Source organism: Protomyctophum parallelum (assembly GCF_964188405.1).
Source record: "Protomyctophum parallelum genome assembly, chromosome: 10".
Taxonomy (NCBI): domain Eukaryota; kingdom Metazoa; phylum Chordata; class Actinopteri; order Myctophiformes; family Myctophidae; genus Protomyctophum; species Protomyctophum parallelum.
Window position 1 is genome coordinate 30,337,042 of NC_139704.1, and position 20,662 is coordinate 30,357,703.

The window sequence follows — 20,662 nt, forward strand, 5'->3', positions numbered from 1 at the left end:
TGAACAAAGATTTCTAGATTTAAGTTTACTACAAGCCAAAAGGGCTATAGCCTTATCGTGGAAAAAGATAGGCAAACCCAGTATTGCTCAGTGGTTTAGGGAGTTATCATTGTGTCTTCCTCTGGAAAGAATCACTTATACTTTGAAGAAAAAATAGAAGATGTTTGATAAGATATGGGGACGGTTTATCTAGAGATGCGCCGATCGATCGGCCACCGATCATGATCGGCCGATCATGCCTGTATCGGATCGGATCGGATTCTCAAAATAAATCTAAATTGCCGATCAAAATGCCCGATCAAAACAGACAGTGGGACAGTGGCAAGTCTCCTTTAAGGGGGCGCCTGTTTTTGCAGCTCCGGTCGCTGTTGAGAGCTTGTAGAAGTGAAGTTGGAACGGACAAGCAGATGCAAGCCAAGCTATTAGCTTGGCTTGTTAGCTTGAAGCTAACATCACAACCACTGGCTGGTGACAGTGTTTTGTTTTTAGCCACAGCAACATGTAGCCTGGCCAGTGCCCAAGTCTCCTCCTCCCCGGAGAAGTCTTGCCTCCCCACACCGTCGGAGGCTGGGAGTGCCGGCCCCATGCTGCTGCTGATCCACACAGGCTCTCAAGGCATCGCGTCCTGCCTGTTTCTGCAGTGCCGTTCGCTACGCGTTGAGAGCTTGTAGATCTGTCTATTTTTGCAGCGCTGGTGTCGGGGTTCGTTCACGTTGTCAATAAAAAAATGACTTAGATTAAAGGCGGAGATGAAGTTCAATCAGTGGGTTAAATCAGTAGCTACACGCTAATCTAAGCACTAAGGCTAAGCTAACGATCAGCGAGCCTATACAGTATACAAGTGCTAACACTATCAGCCTGCTTTTTATTTTAGTCTGTACAGTGAAATGTTCAATTGTCTGTGTCCGTGCACTGAACATGTACGGTATGTTATTATAATTTTTTTGTATTTGATGAAAGAAGAAAGCTACAGTTTACTCTCCAAGTTGTCTCTAAGACAGTGGTTCCCAAACCTTTTCACGTCAAGGACCCCCAAATTGACACTGATCAGCCCACGGACCCCCATTTGAAAAGATATGCCAGGGACCCCCATAAGAAGATTGTAGCAGTGATTCTCAAATTTCTCCACCAGTTTAATTTCAAGGACCCCCAGTTTGACTACGAACCCCCATTTAATGCCACTTCTATCTCTGAGACCCCAATTTATATTGTAAAATCAATGTTAACCCTAACGGGTCCATTTGGTTCCAAACTATCCTTTTAGCTGGGGACCCCCTGGAACTCCCTCAAGGACCCCTGGGGGTCCACGGACCCCACTTTGGGAACCACTGCATTTTGAGTCTCTACAGTTTACTCTGTAACCTCCAAGTTGTCTCTAAGAGAGTCTAGAGTGAAATATTGCACGTTGCCTCAGCTTGCAAAAAAACTCTCATCTCCTAATTTTTATACTTACAATGTCAATGATGTGAAGAGTACAGGAGAAAATACAGTAAGTATATATGCTACACAATGGAAAAAAATATGGATTTCACAACGCTGTGATCGGCAATATCGGTATCGGCCTATACTGTTTCCAGTGATCGGTGATCGGTGATCGGCCCCAAAAAACCTGATCGGAGCATCTCTAGGTTTATCCAATATATTACGGTTAATGATTTATCTTATTTAATGGTGGAAACTGAAAATGTCTAATTGTATTCTCTGCAGTTGTTTGGTCTTGTGGCCATAAGGACTCTGTTGTTGTTACCATTCTAATTGCCCTTATTTTATTACTGTATTTATATATGTATGTATTGTAAGTTTTTGTTTGTTTTTTATTTTAAGTAATTGTATTGTCTGTATTATGTATTGTTTTGTTGTATTGTCCGTTTGTCAAAAAAGAAAAGAAAAATGCAATAAATATATTGTTAAAAAAAAAGAAATTAACTATAGGCGCGTTATATCGCTTCAACGTTTGAAAAGGCCCTTTACGCAGCTTACTTGAAAACAAGATGCACAAAAACAAATAGAATCTATGAGAACAAAAACCTATAAAAAGATGAAATGTGAGGTTTCTGCCCGACAGTGACGACATGTTGCATGACAAAAATGTTACAATGGATGACAGTTGTTGTTGTGATGCAGAGCAGTGACAGGAGGAGAGTACAGTTACAGTTGTTGTGATGCAGAGCAGTGACAGGAGGAGAGTACAGTTACAGTTGTTGTGAGGCAGAGCAGTGACAGACAGGAGGAGAGTACAGTTACAGTTGTTGTGAGGCAGAGCAGTGACAGGAGGAGAGTACAGTTACAGTTGTTGTGAGGCAGAGCAGTGACAGGAGGAGAGTACAGTTACAGTTGTTGTGATGCAGAGCAGTGACAGACAGGAGGAGAGTACAGTTACAGTTGTTGTGAGGCAGAGCAGTGACAGACAGGAGGAGAGTACAGTTACAGTTGTTGTGAGGCAGAGCAGTGACAGGAGGAGAGTACAGTTACAGTCTTTGTGAGGCAGAGCAGTGACAGACAGGAGGAGAGTACAGTTACAGTTGTTGTGAGGCAGAGCAGTGACAGACAGGAGGAGAGTACAGTTACAGTTGTTGTGATGCAGAGCAGTGACAGACAGGAGGAGAGTACAGTTACAGTTGTTGTGATGCAGAGCAGTGACAGACAGGAGGAGAGTACAGTTACAGTTGTTGTGAGGCAGAGCAGTGACAGACAGGAGGAGAGTACAGTTACAGTGTGCACAGAGAGAGAGACAGCCACACACTCACCGGTCAGTCAGTGTGCCCCAGTGGGCAGAAGGAGGGAGGAGGAGGGGGCAGAGAGGAGGGTCAGGGTGGGGCTTCGGCCCACCCGCCGCCCTCCTACCCTCCCGGGGGACAGCAGTGAGTGACCTCCTCAAGGGAGGAGGAGGAGGAGGGACAGGGAGGGTCACACTGCACACCAGGGGTCTGGAGGACAAGATGGACGCAGGAGACAGGAGGAGGAGGAGGAGGAGGAAGGAAGGAAGGGGGGGAAGAGAAAGAGAAATGCATGGATCATGAGACAGACGAGAGGACAAGCGAGAGGCCAAAACATGGAAGAACATGATAATATGGTGTCAGAGAGAAATGAATGTTACATCAGATGACAATAAAAAGGTAAAAAAGGAAGAGAGCGGTTTGCAGAATAGATAGATCGTAATTGATTTGCTTTGTGAGTGGATTAATGAATAACCAAGCAGTGAGTAGTAGAAGCCTTGCCATCAATCAATGGCATCACTCAAAAAAGATGTTTAAGCAAAAGGCAGATGCACACCTCAGAAGGCTAGCGACAGGTGCGTAGGGCAATAGAGCATACATTAAAAAAATCACACCCGTGTGAACTGAGTGGTGCATCCCTCTTCCTCTCTCTCTCTCTCTCTCTCTCTCTCTCATTAGCAGGCAACAGTGCAGCACTATTTCTCTCTCTGTTTCTGGCACAACAGCGCACCTACTGGTACTAATAGTCATACTGGTGCTCATAGTCACATAGGTGGGTTAACCAACGTCACATATAGGTAGGTGAACACGGACATTGCTGTTCCTTGGAATGGTTGCACCGCTCAAAAAAAGGGTATCTTTGAAAAAAGAAGAAGAAAGAAAAGGTCCAGCACACGGTCAGACACTTGCCAAAATGTTGCTCTTTATTGCGTCGACGTTTTGGTCGATTGTCTGTCCTGATGAAGGTCTAATCAACCCAAACGTCGACCCAATAAAAAGCAACATTTTGGCAAGTGTCTGACGGTGTGCGGGACCTTTTTTTTGCTTTTCAAAGATACCCTTTTTAACCCATTTTGACCTGAGATCAGATTCTAAAAAGGTCTTCTACATCCTGACAGTTTCCTGAAAAAGCTATGTTTCTGTGTCAGTCGTTCTTCGATTTTTCAAAAATAGCAGACCTGCAAGCTCGTAGCGCGCCACTCGGTGGCGCGCTATGAGCTAGTAGATCTGCTATTTTTCAATAGCTAAAGCACAACATAATGCTAACACCAAAAGGGGTTCCACTTCCTGCCCAAAATGGGTTAATCACTCAAAAATAAACCTGATAACCTTAAAAACGATCTTCTTACCCATTTGTTAAAAAGAAAAACAAAGGTCTTCCATATATATTCCGTGATAAGAAGCTATGTCTTCCCTAATGCCGTCAGTGTAGCGTAGCTGGATCTCAACTCTCCATGAGACACACTGCCTAAACCAAGTCCCCCCCAATGCCTGTGTTTTCTCATTAAAGTAAAAGTGAAACCAAGTGTTTAGAGATAAGATAAGACTCAAGCAGTGAGAGGTTTTTTCCCCCCTCTCTGAGGCTCTAATTTCATAGTACTGCCATGAGCCAGGGGTTTGGTGAGATTTGATAACGGAGCAGATTGCCAATACTGATGATTGAATAAAGCTTGGATGCGCTAATCAACTCCTCACAGTGCTCCGAGATCAGTGCTTTGATATTCTGTTATGACATCATGAATACCTTAAGGTGTGTTGTGCTACATTTTCCTCTTTTAAATACAATCTTGAAAACCAAAGCTGCAACCATTCATGATTATTTTAGGTGTATTTCTTTTGTATGCTGTGTTAGAGAGATTATTAAGAGTAAACCTACCCTAATAATAGTTTTATCTAATAAGTTTAATCTTTTCTTATTCTTACTAGTCTTATTACGTGGGGACCCCCCACACGATAACTCTGTCATTTCTCAACCATTTCGGTCGCAGGGCGGCTCGCTGGAACTGGGCCGGTACCCTGGGCCTGTGGGTCCTGACACTCCGTTCACACGGGTGTCATTTTGTAAGAAGAGAGCATATAGAGGTAAGAAGAAGAAGGGAAAAAAACAGGAAAGAAACTGATGAAAAACTAGAAGAAGTTCCCCGTGGGGCACAGGTGGGCCCCCCTGGGCACAGGTGCCCTGTGGGGCACAGGTGGGCCCCCCTGGGCACAGGTCTCCACCAGGCTGGACATTTGGATAAATTCTGAAGGACTAATATAAAGGACTAGATAAAGTGCCCCTCGGGGCACAGGTCTCCACCAGAGCAGATCAGGTTATCAAATATCAGTTAACAGTTTTGTATTGAGTTGTGCTTGAAATGTACTGTAATTCAAGCCTACTGTACATTCTCAGCTCACCTCTGTATGAATTCAGCCGAAAATACATAAGCGACCTTCTGTGTGGAAAAATTACTTTCTTCATCATTTTCTTTCAAATAACAGGTGATCAGGGACCGGGTGCCTGGTGGTACAGCCAATTTAACTAGGGGGCACAGGTCTCCACCAGGGCAATCAGGTTGTGGCCTCCTGGTGGCGCTAGAATAGGCCAATGTGAAAAGGGTGCCATTTCTTCTTACGCCTTGGATGGCAATTGGATGATTTGAGGCATTTTGTTCCAAAAATGTGTTTTGCAAAAAATCCACCTGTTGGTGGGATAAAGGGTGGGATATATTCCTCAGCCTAGTAGGAAAGTCTGTGAAAGATTTCACGTAAATTGCACGTCGCCGAGTTCATGATTTGAGGCTTTTTGTTCAAAACGGGCCAATCCTGCAAACTTTGAAAGCCAAAGTTAGGTAATTAGGATGGAATATGAAATATGGGACAGATCCGTCTTGAACACATGACTATAGAGATAGTGTGCGTGCAAAATTTGGCACAGACCGGGTTAACAACAGTACCAGAGATTAGCTGGTAACAGACAGACGGACGGACGGACGGACGGACGCACACAGCCACACACTCACAGACGGAGTGCAAAACATACAGTACTCTCTCCCCATGCCTTCGAAATGGTGGAGACAAAAATGCTCCCTATTTATTATTTATTTACTCATAGTCATACTGGTACTCATAGTCATACTGGTGCTCATAGTCACATAGGTTAACACGGACATAGTCACATGTGGTTGCACCGCTCAAAAAGAAAACTGCCAAAAAAGAAGGGATTTTTTTTATCACACTTTACTTGTGTGAACTGTGAAGTGAGGTGCGCTCTTAGAGCCAATAAAATCACCACATTCCATGCTACAAACCCAAACACGTGCTCAAACAAACCTACACACAAAGCTGTGAATAGGACGGGCTAGCGCCCCTCAAAAAGATGGACATTTTGGAGTGGAGGACCAGTGTGTCACCAGCGCTCTGTGGTTGTGGAAAAGTTTACTTTATTATTTAATCTTCCACACACTTTGGGGACAATAGGACCGGCCTTATAATGTACAAATCTAATCATGTGGTGAGTAATACAATCACATCATTCTAATTTCCTGTAATATCATATTACATGTTAAATTGTTTGAGGTCAAGGGCTAGCCACTGCCTGGGGATTTTAAATACAATGAACAGTTTACAGATGAATCACACGATGAAATAAATAAATACGTGAAATTAATTCACTAAAAGTAAAACAAAATTAATAAAAAAATTAAAAGCTAATTTACTTGAGGACACTGGAGCAACTCGTTTTAAGCCGTTGTATTAGGTGCCAGTATACAAAAACAACTAACGTTTCGACCTATGCGGCCTTCATCAGAGTCATAATGTGCATGTTTTTTATAGAGCGCCGAAGTCCCCTTGATTCCCCTGGTTCACAGGTGGTAAATTTATCTATGGAGAATAACATGGGTTCATCTTAATATCGTCGACTACTATACGCATTGTGGTCCAAAAATAAATAAGCTGTCTCTGCGTTATTGTCAGGGAGGTGTCTCTGTATCGTTTATGACAGTCAGCCACTCTATATATGATAGTCTGTTTCTAGCGAAAATGTAACTAATTCAGTAGCAGTAACATTAGCGTTTTCTCTCAGTCGGTTGATTCTTCATATCCATATGAGTATTTTTCAAACACAATATGAGGCGATCTAAACAATCTTACAGTGCAAATAAAAAGTAGGCTACATGAACCCGTGGATTTGCGCCCTCTACCGATATTGATGTCAGACTTCTCAGTGCTCAGACCGGTTTAGATGGTCCCTGAGGTCATCACTTCTTGCTCCGAGAGTGTATTATTGTAATGTTTTTAATGTGCCCTTGTATTTCCTTTCTTATATTTCTTATATATTTGGCCTCATGGCCCTTATTTGTGTATGTTCACTGTTCATCATGCCTTTTATATGGTTGATTCACTGTTTTACTTGATTTAACTGTTAAACAGCATTATTATCCATATATAATATTCCATTATTATTATGGAACCGGCCGGTTGCCATAATATAAAATCTAGATTTATAGGCCTAAATAATATATTAGAAGCTTTTTTGATCAATAATTGATCAATGTCACCATGGTCCACATACTGTACAGTGTACACTGTACAAAATAAGAAAAATAAATAAATAAAAAGGGCACATTGCCAAAAGGGCAGGGGGTGCTCTAGCACCCCCTAGTGTCTATCTTTGCACGCCACTGCCTCTCCTCCTTCTGCAACATGTGTCCTTGTCCCTGTGATGCACTGGACCAGCTGTTCCGGGCTTGAGGGCGCGTTGGTACTTAGACTCCCTTTGTTGATAATTTACTAGAGTTCAGGCTTTTTTTCCTTCTGTGGTCTTTTACCATCCTAATAAATGTCAGTTGCAACTCAAGAGGATGTATATTTCGTCTCTAAACTGCCTCCCCCTGGCCAGCCGGGGCGCCTGATGGAGGGGAAAGGAACTGGTTGGAATAACGTGTTCCTTCCACACGCTACGTCCAACCAGGGAAACTCCCCCCTGTCAGGTGTAAAGGAGCAACTTGGACACTCAGCCTCAGGCATGAAGGAAGCATGAGTTCAAGTCCGTTGCTCTCCCCATGTCCCCCATATATGGGGACTAGGTTGGCGGAGGGTGTGTAGAGCCCAGGATCACATTCGATAATTGACACAAGGGTGAAGAATGGGTTACAAAATCGTGGGATAAAAATTATATATATAAAAAAAGAGGATGTATATTTCAAGGTTCCTCAAACACTCCTCATCGTGATAGCGGTGACTTTACTTATATATATGCTGCTTTTATAGGTTTTTTTCTTGATGATCATGAGCGCGCTCTAGTCATGAGTCGGCTGGGCTGAGTCACCCACTACACACTACAGACTTCTCTCTCCCCAACTTGACATGGGTCATTAGGTAAGCTACAACTGGACAGAGGCGGGGGAAGTTGTGATGCGATCCTGTCCTCGTGAGACAGGGGACATGAGGGAGCTTATGTAACGTTTTTTTCCGGTTTTGGTCCTTGTTGATCTAATTTGACGTTTGGGTGATGAGCGTCATGAGGAGCCCCTAACGTTCCGCATTTCCTCACAATCTGTGAAGAAAAGTCCAGAGCCGTTCTCCACAGACACACACACACACACACACACACACACACACACACACAGCAAATAACTCCACAAATAAGACTTCTATTTTTTCTTACAGACTAGTATTTGTGACACAGATATCCAGCAGTTAGCAACAACCGCAAAGCATGTTTGTTTGTGTTATTTCTTATTTGTTCCACACACTGTTGAACTCAACAGTGGTAACAAGGCTCAATGAAGCATGAGCTATTAAGCAGGAATCGAAAATGCATGAGGAATTTACTCTCCCGTGTTGCTGTTTCCAGGGAAAAGCAATTAGTGACTGTATCCCCCCCCCCCCCCCCCCCACCAACAATTCCACAAAACCAACTGTCTTGGATTCTCTTCCTTTCCTAGTGGACTGAACTGGACTGTCTTGGGAGTCTCTTACATAGTGGACGACTGACTGGACAAAAGGATGTTTGTGTTGTTGAACAGATCAGCAGACTTGTTGTACCCACAATAAACCTCTGGTTAGAAAAGAACTCGGAAAGAACTGGACAGAGTTGGGAAATCTGACTCCGAGAGGTACACAGACATTATGAATTATTCATGATGAAGTCAATTGGGACAGACCCAAGAACGACTCCAAGGAGAGGGTTCAAATGAAGGCTTGAACAATACAAGCTGACGTGTTGTGGACATGGCCAGGCTATGTGGTCAGCCAGTGAGTCCTTACTGTCTGTGGACATGGCCAGGCTATGTGGTCAGCCAGTGAGTCCTTACTGTCTGTGGACATGGCCAGGCTATGTGGTCAGCCAGTGAGTCCTTACTGTCTGTGGACATGGCCAGGCTATGTGGTCAGCCAGTGAGTCCTTACTGTCTGTGGACATGGCCAGGCTATGTGGTCAGCCAGTGAGTCCTTACTGTCTGTGGACATGGCCAGGCTATGTGGTCAGCCAGTGAGTCCTTACTGTCTGTGGACATGGCCAGGCTATGTGGTCAGCCAGTGAGTCCTTACTGTCTGTGGACATGGCCAGGCTATGTGGTCAGCCAGTGAGTCCTTACTGTCTGTCACAGACAGAACATGGATCATAACACTGAAATATAATATCAGGATAATCAGCTGCATGGATCAGAAATTGTGTGACGCTCACAAGACATTAGACTGCATGGTTCTTCATGCATGGACCATAGGCCAAACAAAACAAAACCCAGCCACCTACAGTACTGTATGTCATGGTGAATTCTGCGAAAGAAAGAGAGACTATTGTATTCTCTGAATAACTAGTTGTATTAACAACCTTAAATCATAAGTAGTTGCTTACTTAGGAAAGAAATGTTTTATTATTTTTGTATTTGCAAATTGCAACTAATAATTGGGCCTTAATAATCTGTGGATAATTTGTGGATGCAGTAAATTAGATGTCAAGATGCTTATTCAGGCCTGACGTTGAAATTAAATGACATGACATGACATGACAATTTTCTGAAAGATTTGAGGCACATTTTAACGATTAAACAAAAATAGCAGACCCGCTATGAGCTTGTAGATCCGCTATTTTTCAATAGCTAAATTATAACATAATGTTTGAAACACCAAAAGGGGTTCCCGCCCCAAAATGGGTTAAGAATGCCATCATCAGTCTTTCCTCTGTATCCATTCCAAATATTACACTTTTGACAAATACCTGTAGCCTGTCAAAGCCAGCCCACACATTGCGTTGTTCATTGAATTCTGAGCTCATGATCACATTTAAGGCTAGTTATGCAAGGCTACATAACTTGTTCAAAAAGTCAAATCTGCTTTAAACAGAGATTTGCAGAAGGAATGTAAAGCAGCCAGACACCTAGAAGATTAGCAAACCTAATGACTAAATGTTTGAGGGAAATACTGTCAATGTTGTTATATTAGATCACCAAAACTATTCAACCTTTCTGAAGCTTGATCCAAGGCTCCACGCCACGTTAAGGTTCAAGGTGTCAGGCAGTTGTATTGCAAACTGACACTAATATGAGCTGTAAAATAAATGAAAAGCTTTTAGACTAAACCACAGAATTATTACAGAACATCCAGCAGGCACAGGATGGTGCTGACAGTAAAGATCAAGTATTCATTTTTCAGTTTCACACAAAAGGCTTAGCTGTTAAACCAGTCAAATAAAAATGCCATGGACTGACTCATGTCATTTGACAATGAAGTACTTGAAACAAGGCCACTAGAAGCCCTTAGAACACGAACATGAACCAAAAAAATGCTTCAATCTAGAGTTTTGAATCATCCTGTGAGCTAAAAGTAAACGTAAACACAGCATGGATGCATTAGTTGAGTTCAGTATCTCAGGCTTGTCATGCATGCGTATTATTATAGATGTGTATTATGTTAAAAAAAAACTAGACAACGTAGCCCACAGGATGGCATAAAGATGTGGTGGGAGGGCACAGCATGCAGTCTATTTGTGTATGTTAACATTTTTGTTCACTGTGTAGGCAAGACGTACTATCTTCAATACAAATATCTTCTAAATCCATGTTTCTATGTCAGTGGTTCTCAACTTCTTTCATGTCAAGGACCCCCAGAACTATATATGGGTTTAGGCCACCATCTGAAAATATGTTGTTCCAGGGACCCACCAGAAGCAAAGATTTGAGTTAAAAATGTTGGCTCTCTGAAAGAATATATTCAAAGACTTGTGCCACATTGTCACGATAAAAAGGAAATAGCAGATCTGCAAGCTCGTAGTGCGGCACTCGCTGCCGCGCTACGAATGGGTATACCCAAATGAATGGGTATGTGCTGTGGCAATGGCATAATTATTTTTGGCAAAACAAATGGGGGTTTTCAGCTGGCCTGATGAGGGCTCTTCTCGTTGGCGTGGTAGCCAACCACCAGGCCTGTACAATTATAAGAGAAACACTGGGCACCGAGCCATATAAGCATTCAGCTTATTGACTTGATTGCCTCGAGTATTATACTGCATCCAACAGTAAGCCTCGAAAGCCAGGAGGCTGCTGCTCCTCCAAGAGAGTTTGGTTTATTATTTATTTATTGGTTTATGTCTGAGCATAATTGGGCAATTTGTATAGTGCCTTTATCCAAGGCGCTTTACATAGATTGTGCATTACGTTCACCCATTCACTCAGCACTACTGGTCTCGGACAAACTGCAGGTTGAAAAGACCCTCAGCTCTGAACTCGGTAGAATCTGCACCTGGCTCGCTGATAACAAACTATCCTTACATCTGGGAAAAACTGAATCCATTCTCTTCGGATCAAATAGTAGGGTAGCAAGGCAGATGGCTTCTTGGTTAGAGTGGGTGACAATATTATCACACAAAAAGATGAAATTACCTACCTAGGTTCCATCCTGGAGGCCAATCTTTCCGGTGATAAAATGGCCACCAACGTAATCAAAAAAGTCAATCAAAGAACAAGATTCCTTTACAGGATCTCCTCACTGGTCAACAAAAACACCTTGAAGACCTTAACAGGAGCCCTCGTACAAGGTTTCTTTGACTATGCATCCACCGCTTGGTACCACAGCACCTCAAAGGCCCTTAAAACAAGGCTCCAGACCTCCCAAAACAAACTGGTCAGGCTCCTACTTCGCCTCACCCCCCGAACCCACCTCACCCCTGCCCACTTTGACAGGCTGGGATGGCTTAGGGTTGACGACAGAGTACAGCATCTTGCAATGGGTCTGGTCCACAAGATTCGATACACCACCAAGATACCCATGTACCTGTCTAAATACTTCCTTAATGTAAACGAAGTCCACACCCACAACACCAGAGGGAGTGCAACAAACCATGTACAACCCAGATTCGGCACAAACAAGGGACTAAATTATTTTCACTCCTATGCCACCAAAATGTGGAACGCCCTACCAACAGTCATTAAGACATGTGAATCCCTTGACTCCTTCAAAACCGCTCTCAAAGGGCACCTACGGATGGCTGCAATTCGAAACTGGCCTCTGTAAAATCTGAATGCCCCACCGCCCCCCCCTCTTTCCCCTCACTGTATACGTATGTATCTTTTCCCTTTTTGCTTCCTATATGATGAATTCCTGTTCTGTTCTTTAACTACATAGAAGTGTCTATTTGTATGTCTCTAAATGTTTTGATGAATTGAACAATGTGGAACAAGTGTAATGCTTAATTGGGTCGTCCACTCACAGTTAACAGTCTTTGTATTGAGTTTGTGCTTGAAATGTACTGTAATTCTGCAAACTGTTAATAAATATTTCAATCAATCAAAAAAGCACGCACATTCATACACCGATGGCGGCGGAAACCATGCAAGGCACCAACAACCAGCACATCAGGAGTCTTGCTCAAGGACACTTCGACACCAACTCTGTGGGAGCCCGGGTTCTAACTGGCAACCACCTTGCGGTTACCATCCAGCCACTGCCCTGAGGCACCGCTCACAGAGAAGGTTACCATCCAGCCACTCTACGCCTGAGGCACCGCTCACAGAGAGGGTTACCATCCAGCTACTCTACCCCTGAGGCACCGCTCACAGAGAAGGTTAGCATCCAGCCACTCTACCCCTGAGGCACCGCTCACAGAGAGGGTTACCATCCAGCCACTCTACCCCTGAGACACCGCTCACAGAGAGGGTTACCATCCAGCTACTCTACCCCTGAGACACCGCTCACAGAGAGGGTTACCATCCAGCCACTCTACCCCTGAGGCACCGCTCACAGAGAGGGTTACCATCCAGCTACTCTACCCCTGAGGCACCGCTCAGAGAGAGGGTTACCATCCAGCTACTCTACCCCTGAGGCACCGCTCACAGAGAGGGTTACTATCCAGCTACTCTACCCCTGAGGCACCGCTCACAGAGAGGGTTACCATCCAGCTACTCTACCCCTGAGACACCGCTCACAGAGAGGGTTACCATCCAGCCACTCTACCCCTGAGGCACAGCTCACAGAGAGGGTTACCATCCAGCTACTCTACCCCTGAGGCACCGCTCACAGAGAGGGTTACCATCCAGCCACTCTACCCCTGAGGCACCGCTCACAGAGAGGGTTACCATCCAGCCACTCTACCCCTGAGGCACCGCTCACAGAGAGGGTTACCATCCAGCTACTCTACCCCTGAGGCACCGCTCAGAGAGAGGGTTACCATCCAGCTACTCTACCCCTGAGGCACCGCTCACAGAGAGGGTTACCATCCAGCTACTCTACCCCTGAGGCACCGCTCACAGAGAGGGTTACCATCCAGCTACTCTACCCCTGAGGCACCGCTCAGAGAGAGGGTTAGCATCCAGCTACTCTACCCCTGAGGCACCGCTCACAGAGAGGGTTACCATCCAGCTACTCTACCCCTGAGGCACCGCTCACAGAGAGGGTTACCATCCAGCTACTCTACCCCTGAGGCACCGCTCACAGAGAGGGTTACCATCCAGCTACTCTACCCCTGAGGCACCGCTCACAGAGAGGGTTACCATCCAGCTACTCTACCCCTGAGGCACCGCTCACAGAGAGGGTTACCATCCAGCTACTCTACCCCTGAGGCACCGCTCACAGAGAGGGTTACCATCCAGCCACTCTACCCCTGAGGCACCGCTCAGAGAGAGGGTTACCATCCAGCCACTCTACCCCTGAGACACCGCTCACAGAGAGGGTTACCATCCAGCCACTGCCCTGAGGCACCGCTCACAGAGAGGGTTACCATCCAGCTACTCTACCCCTGAGGCACCGCTCACAGAGAGGGTTACCATCCAGCCACTGCCCTGAGGCACCGCTCACAGAGAGGGTTACCATCCAGCTACTCTACCCCTGAGGCACCGCTCACAGAGAGGGTTACCATCCAGCCACTCTACCCCTGAGGCACCGCTCACAGAGAGGGTTACCATCCAGCCACTCTACCCCTGAGGCACCGCTCAGAGAGAGAGAAATCAAGAGGCTGCAACCCCCAAGTCCCCTGCCCGGGGCACAGCAGTAATAGTCTGGAAACATAAATATGTTTCCATACATTATTTTACATTTTCCAGACTTTTCCAGACCTGGAAATGTATGAAATGAAATTCTATAGTTACTGCGAAGGAACCCTGTTTTTTTATTACTGAAAACAATTATTGCACATGTACACACACACACTACTATGTGTATGTATGTATGTATTATGTACATGTATGTGTAGTAGTTCATACAGAGAGAGTGAGAGTATACATACACAGTAATATTATATGCACACACAGACTGCACCACTGTAGGTCTTTGCATGTGGAGTGTGAGGGGAGAGCGTATACTAGGTATAAAAACACATCAATGTGTGGAGGACAGACAGGACACATCATCCAGCGGATCTGCAGTGCGATCCTAATCTCTGTCTCGTGATCTGACTGCTGTTAGTTCACACAGGGAGAGAGAGAACAGATAGAGAGGGAGGGAGGGAGGGAGGGAAGCAGGGAACTGCAACAGCAGCCTGATGGGGATTACAGAACAGTCTGCCTAGAGATTGATGTATGTGTGGGGGAGAAATACTAAAAGACCCACAATCACAGATCTACACGAACAAAGTGCAATCTGTGTTTTGAAACCTCCTTCGTTCTACTTTGCAGTCAGTCATTGTGAGTCAAACTCATGCTTGCTTGCACTGACAGTCTGACAGCATGCATCAGTTGAGTTTTTGTTTGACATAACATTTTTACATTATTGTTGTTAAATTCACTTTATCAGTTCTAAATGCAGTGAAGCCTGGCCTTCAGTGCAGTGTGTTGTCACAACTTAAGTAAAGGTTTTTCTCTGTATTTACTCACCTAATTTTGCATAATACACCTCCTGGAGCATAGTTTACTTTACACTTAATTATGGTTTACTTTTTGAAAACAGAAACCTGACCATTTTGACAGCACAATGACAACCACTTTGTCCCAACACTAGCATGTCTGAGAGGTCATTTTGACCGTTTTATATTTTATTTTTAAGCTTTCAGAAGGTTTCCCTTCCATGACCATCATCATCCATCACCATTCCATCATCTCAGAAATGTTTGACATCTGAAATAAATTCTAAATATGAATTTATGCACATGCTACTTCTGTCTCATTTTACAAAAAAAGTTAAATGGACAAATTAATAACACCTGGCGTATACACTATATATACAGGCAGGTGCATGATGATTCCTGCATTATATATGTGTCTTGTTTGATTGATTGATTGAAATATGTATTAACAGTTTGCAGAATTACAGTGCATTTCAAGCACAAACTCTTGTAAGTTCTTACCTGTAGTTCTGCTCCTTGTAGTCGACAGTCCATGTACTTCTCCCATGCGAATGACAGCTCAGCCATGTGTGGACTTGCCATGTCTTGCTTAGAAAGGACTCAGCCACAGAGGATGGTCAAGAAGAAGTCACGAATTTAAAAAAGTGCTCCGTTTTAAGTGGTATATCCTTATATATCCAGTGTGTCCAACAGCAACAATACAAAGTCGAAAGCTTCCAGCAAGTCATTCATAGTAGGCTATAGATCCATGTTTTCCCAAATGCGAGGGTTGTTCTGCTGCCACTTTTATATTAGGCTCCTTCTGCAGAGAAAGAAACATAATGCGAACAGCTATCAAAAGGACTGTGCTGATAATAAAAGCAACACAACTCTGGACTCTAACAACACGGAATTATAGTGCACATTTATTAGGGTCCTCCTGGTAATAACGGATCCCGGCATGCAATAAGTTTGACAGTCCTGTCTGTCGCATTGACGACCGAGAACAGTCCAAACACACCGTTGGGTGGAAAGCTACAGCTAGTTAGCATCCTGCAAGACTATAGCTGCCCGTAGATTGAAGCTACTCTACTTCCGACTTAGTATGTCTGCCTTCAAAATAATGGTCCATATATAGACCATAGGTCCAGACATACAGAATATTATGTTTAAGAACCCAAGTCAAGTCTCTGAAATCCAAATAAACATTTGTCACTCAGTATTACCGTTTGATGATGGTTTCTGTATTTGCACATATTTATTTTCATTCAAATGACACTAAAAGGTGCCTTAAATTGAATAGCGGTACTGTCTACAACCTTACTATTACAGGTTGCATTATTCTATTAAACTACATTTCTGTATTGAAGATTAAATATAATAAACCTATTAAATTTCCCCTAAATAATTACTTGTAAAATACTGCAATGTGTAGGTTACAACTTTATACTGAATAGTGATTACGGATCGTGATATTTTTAGGTTAATGTTTAAAGCTCAATATATATTGTTTTTGCTATAGTGTTGTACAGTAAGGGCTCTCCCCGTCTCTACAACGCTTTAGTAAATGTAAAATACCTTTTCATGACCGGTGAGTTAATTAACAATTTCCTCCCACAACTTAGCATTATCTATTCCTTCGCCTGGAAAGGAGCCAGCTTAGGTGGTTCGGGCATCTGGTTAGGATGCCTCTCGGGCGTCTCCCTAGGGAGGTCCTCGAGGCACGTCCCACTGGGAGGAGATCCCGGGGCAGACCAAGGCGCAGTTGGAGGAAACACATCGACTTACTGGCCTTGGAAGGCCCAGGAGGAAGTCACTATTATTGCTCTGGAGAGGGAAGTCTGGAGCACTCTGGTGGAGCTGTTGCCCCCGTGACCCGACTACGGATAAGCGGTTGAAGATGGATGGATGGATGGATGGATGGATGGATGGATGGATGAAGCATTATCTACGAGTTTGTGTCCCTGGTTCCAATTTTGTCTGCCATTATAATAGTTTGGTCACCTCCAATTTCTCTTGTTTATCCGACATGTTAGTTCGCTGTCCTGGTTGAATGAAATTGGTGTCGTGACCTGAACATGTCTTTTCTGTTTACCAAAGAGCTGGAGAGATGGGGAGTTTGTTGTAACTAAACTCTTGCATTGCTATGGGAATATGTAGACCTACAGACATGTAGAGAGATATTTAACACAGCCTTCAAGGAAAGAATATCATGACACATGCAGCATTAGGAGGACTACTATTTATTGGATTAATAAATATGCCGCAGAAATGTATTCTGTGGCATATTTTGAAACACCAAAGTCCTTTGGTGCTGATAAGTTTGTCTTGAAGATCATTATTTTTAAAGAGGCCTAAAGGAAGTCCAAATAGGATACTGTTCCTCCTTTGACACAGCTGGGTTACAGAATGTAAAGGCAAGCGGCAAGCGAAACGTTTAATAAAGATAATAATCACACAAAATCCATAATACCAGCAGCGTTGCAGTCCAAATATGTCTGACAGTCTGAATAAAACCACGTTTAAAGTGTGTGAGTTTGCTGTATCTGACACACGAGATACATGACACGAGTATGCATCGCATCTGGCTGCTGTCACAACTGTTTGTGTATAGGTGAAGGCAACACAACACACTAACTTAAACACACAGATATACTGACACAGCCTAGCTACTTATAATACATTATATGACTGACATAATCTTTCTCTTTGTGTGTCCATATATTTCCCCAATCCCCACATACCTTATGCAATTCCAGTTTCTTTAAAGCCGCCAACCGTTAGCCAGTATGTCAAGCAGCAGCAAGTGCTGCTGTGTGTCATTTGATCCCTGTCACATTTGCACCGCCCCCTTTCTAACTCCTCCTACTATGCCAAGCTATAGCTATACTGTACAACTCTGTAGATGAATGCGTAATATCATCATATGACGGCATTAAAGTGTGTGTGTGTGTGTGTGTGTGTGTGTGTGTGTGTGTGTGTGTGTGTGTGTGTGTGTGTGTGTGTGTGTGTGTGTGTGTGTGTGTGTGTGTGTGTGCAATATTATAATATAACTGTGCAATACTGTTATTAATTTAAATCAACCATAAGTGAAATTATTACCCTATTAAAACAAATAAAAATAGCCGATGTGTAAGGTTGATTGATTTAATAATTTATTAAACACAAAAGTACAGTTCAATACAAGCTCTGCTAAGAGGATTTAAACCCAATAAAGCCTATATGGCTTGTTTCTATTGGGGTCCTTAATTCCTTCATACTCACAATGCAATGTGTTCCATAATGTCATCATGTGCCTCTATAATGCCATTCCCAAAATAAAAGATCTTTGTTCATTTCAAGCTCCTCTTGATCCATTCTTTTATAGAACATTTCTGAAATTATTTTGAATAATGTTTTATCTTATTATTCTTTTGTTATTTCTTTAAAAAAAAAGAAAAAAGAAAGAAAGAGTCACATTATGGCTGTATAATGTTGTTGCAGTTCTCAGTGGCTTTTTATTTTATAATACAGGGGTCTTCAATATTAAAAATGGCCAAATATGATTGGAATTTTTTTAATTTGACTTTTTTAGGTTTTGTTTGTCAAATGAAAGCAGGGCATCATAGCTTCAAATTGACATAGTGGTTGTTCAGTTTGACCCACCAGTTTTGGAGATATGGCTTATAGAGTAATGTTAATGTCAGCGAGTTGAGAAAACAGGCTTTACTTGAAAGGTTCACTTCTGTGGACTCTAACATTACACCTATAGCTATACATGTTTAAGCATTTAATTCATATTTACATGTCGATTTCAGCTCTGATATTTATTTCATGAATGCTCTAGTATGTGAAGAGTCTGCCTGTGCTATTAATTCATTTTGGATAAAATATAAATTCAGTTCTTCTCCTCTGGTGAAAAGCTGGAGGTTGCACGATGGCAGGCTCTCAGTCAAATCTGGTCACTTTTCAGGCCAAGGACCCCTAATAGTTGCTAAAGTGTCTTAGGAACCCAAACTAAATAATGTCTACATAATAAGACATAATCAGAAAGAAACCTTGAAACGTATATGTATGATATTGTACGCATAATCATATTATAAGCTTATAGCTTACTGGGTTATATGTTTTACAAAACTGCAATTATAGACTATGCCATCTGACAGTGCATAGATAGCTGTTCCAGCCACACAGCAACCTGTTGAAGCAGTGATTACCATCTACCATCTACACCTGCAGTGCTGCTCTAATCAAGCCCAATTGAACTGAGTCAGTTCAGCTGTTGAGGTTAGAGACAGAAAGACAGCCAAACAGCAGCAGTGCACAGCACATGAGAAGAGCACAGAACAGAGAGATACCATTTCAACAACATGGGGGGACGGGGGTCCAACGGGGGGAGACGACTTCATGAATCTACTCTAGGTCTTCGTCTTCATTTTGGGGATCTAACGGGGTCCGACGGGGGAGACGACTTCATGCATCTACTCTAGGTCTTCGTCTTCATTTTGGGGATCTAACGGGGTCCAACGGGGGGAGACGACTTCATGCATCTACTCTAGGTCTTCGTCTTCATTTTGGGGATCTAACGGGGTCCAACGGTCTGGGCGAGTGGTCTAGGCGATTCGCCAAAACGTCAAGTCCACTCGGCCCAAGCAGAAGGCCATTCGCCCCGGGGCGAGATGACTTCCCCTTTTGGCGACAAGTCTTCACTTTTTGGCAGAAAAAGAGAAGAGAAGTCCGGTATTCGGTCCAACGGGGGGACTCTTAGTCTTCATTTTGGGGATCTAACGGGATCCAACGGGGGGACGGGGGGAGACGACTTCATGCATCTTCATCTTTGTCTTCATCTTTTATTTTTGTGGGCATGTTGTGGGTATTCCTGAGGTTCAAGAACCAATCCTTGGCATCCTCGTTTGTCACACGGTGCTTGTAACCGATGCGGCCTCGCTTTCTCTTTTTTTCAGCTATTCTGAATCCAGGCCTGCCCAGGACCACGGAGAAGCCCATTCCAAAGTCGCGAAGTCGAGTATCATATTCGATCCAGGGATCACGGTTTGAAGTTGAACCAAAATCGAAAGTCCCCGTATTGGTGAAGGCCTTCCCCTTCAACTCGAACTTGTTCGCCTTGAGTCCCATTTTCAGGATTTCCATTGCCGTGTCACCACGGACGGTACAGTGGACACCAATCTTTTGGTTTTTACGGATACCCCATCGTCGTACAGGGTTGCGGGCCTTTGAGAAGACAGGCTCCTTGCCTGTGAAACTCTTCAGCACCTTAGCAGCGCTGGTCACTTTGTCCATTTCAGACCCAACCATAATATTGAGGCAGGGATCGTTTTCCAGTTGACCATTCCAATAGATGGCGAGCTTCCCACCAGGATCTAGAGATTGAGCGACAGCGAGTATTCCCCCATACTCTGCTGACCACTGGACAGACTACTGCACTCTACGGTGTGGTAGGCCTAATCTGCAGACTCCCCCACTCTCAGCTGCATGCAGTTATCCTAATTCCCCCTCTCTCCCTTCGCGCACACGCATGCACATGTACATTCCCCTGGAATTGGAACTCTGATACTTAGTTTTGGAAACCATATGGAACTTTGACACATACACTGATACATACCTGGATGGTTTATCCTTGGAACTCTGAACCATAACACGTATACTGATATTGCATACATACCTTACCTTACCTTGTTCATAATTGGGAGAACAGTGACTGAGTGGTCAA

At 43.7% G+C, this 20,662-nt stretch overlaps 2 protein-coding genes across 2 annotated transcripts in view; both read right to left on the minus strand.

The window, feature by feature from the left end:
- Positions 1-17,762, minus strand: part of lyst (lysosomal trafficking regulator) — a 147,308-nt gene extending 129,546 nt beyond the window's left edge. The window contains 2 exon segments of the mRNA XM_083774566.1: positions 15,475-15,775; positions 17,697-17,762. Of these exon segments, the coding sequence (XP_083630692.1) occupies positions 15,475-15,555 (81 nt within the window). The 5' untranslated portion in view covers positions 15,556-15,775; positions 17,697-17,762.
- Positions 17,763-19,752: 1,990 nt separating this feature from the next.
- LOC310865783 (large ribosomal subunit protein uL5-like) lies at positions 19,753-20,232 on the minus strand (the record flags this gene model as incomplete). The annotated part of the gene is made up of 1 exon (XM_083774992.1): positions 19,753-20,232. One exon carries the CDS (start codon positions 20,230-20,232, stop codon positions 19,753-19,755), a length of 480 nt encoding a protein of 159 aa, XP_083631118.1.
- Positions 20,233-20,662: the final 430 nt, after the last annotated feature.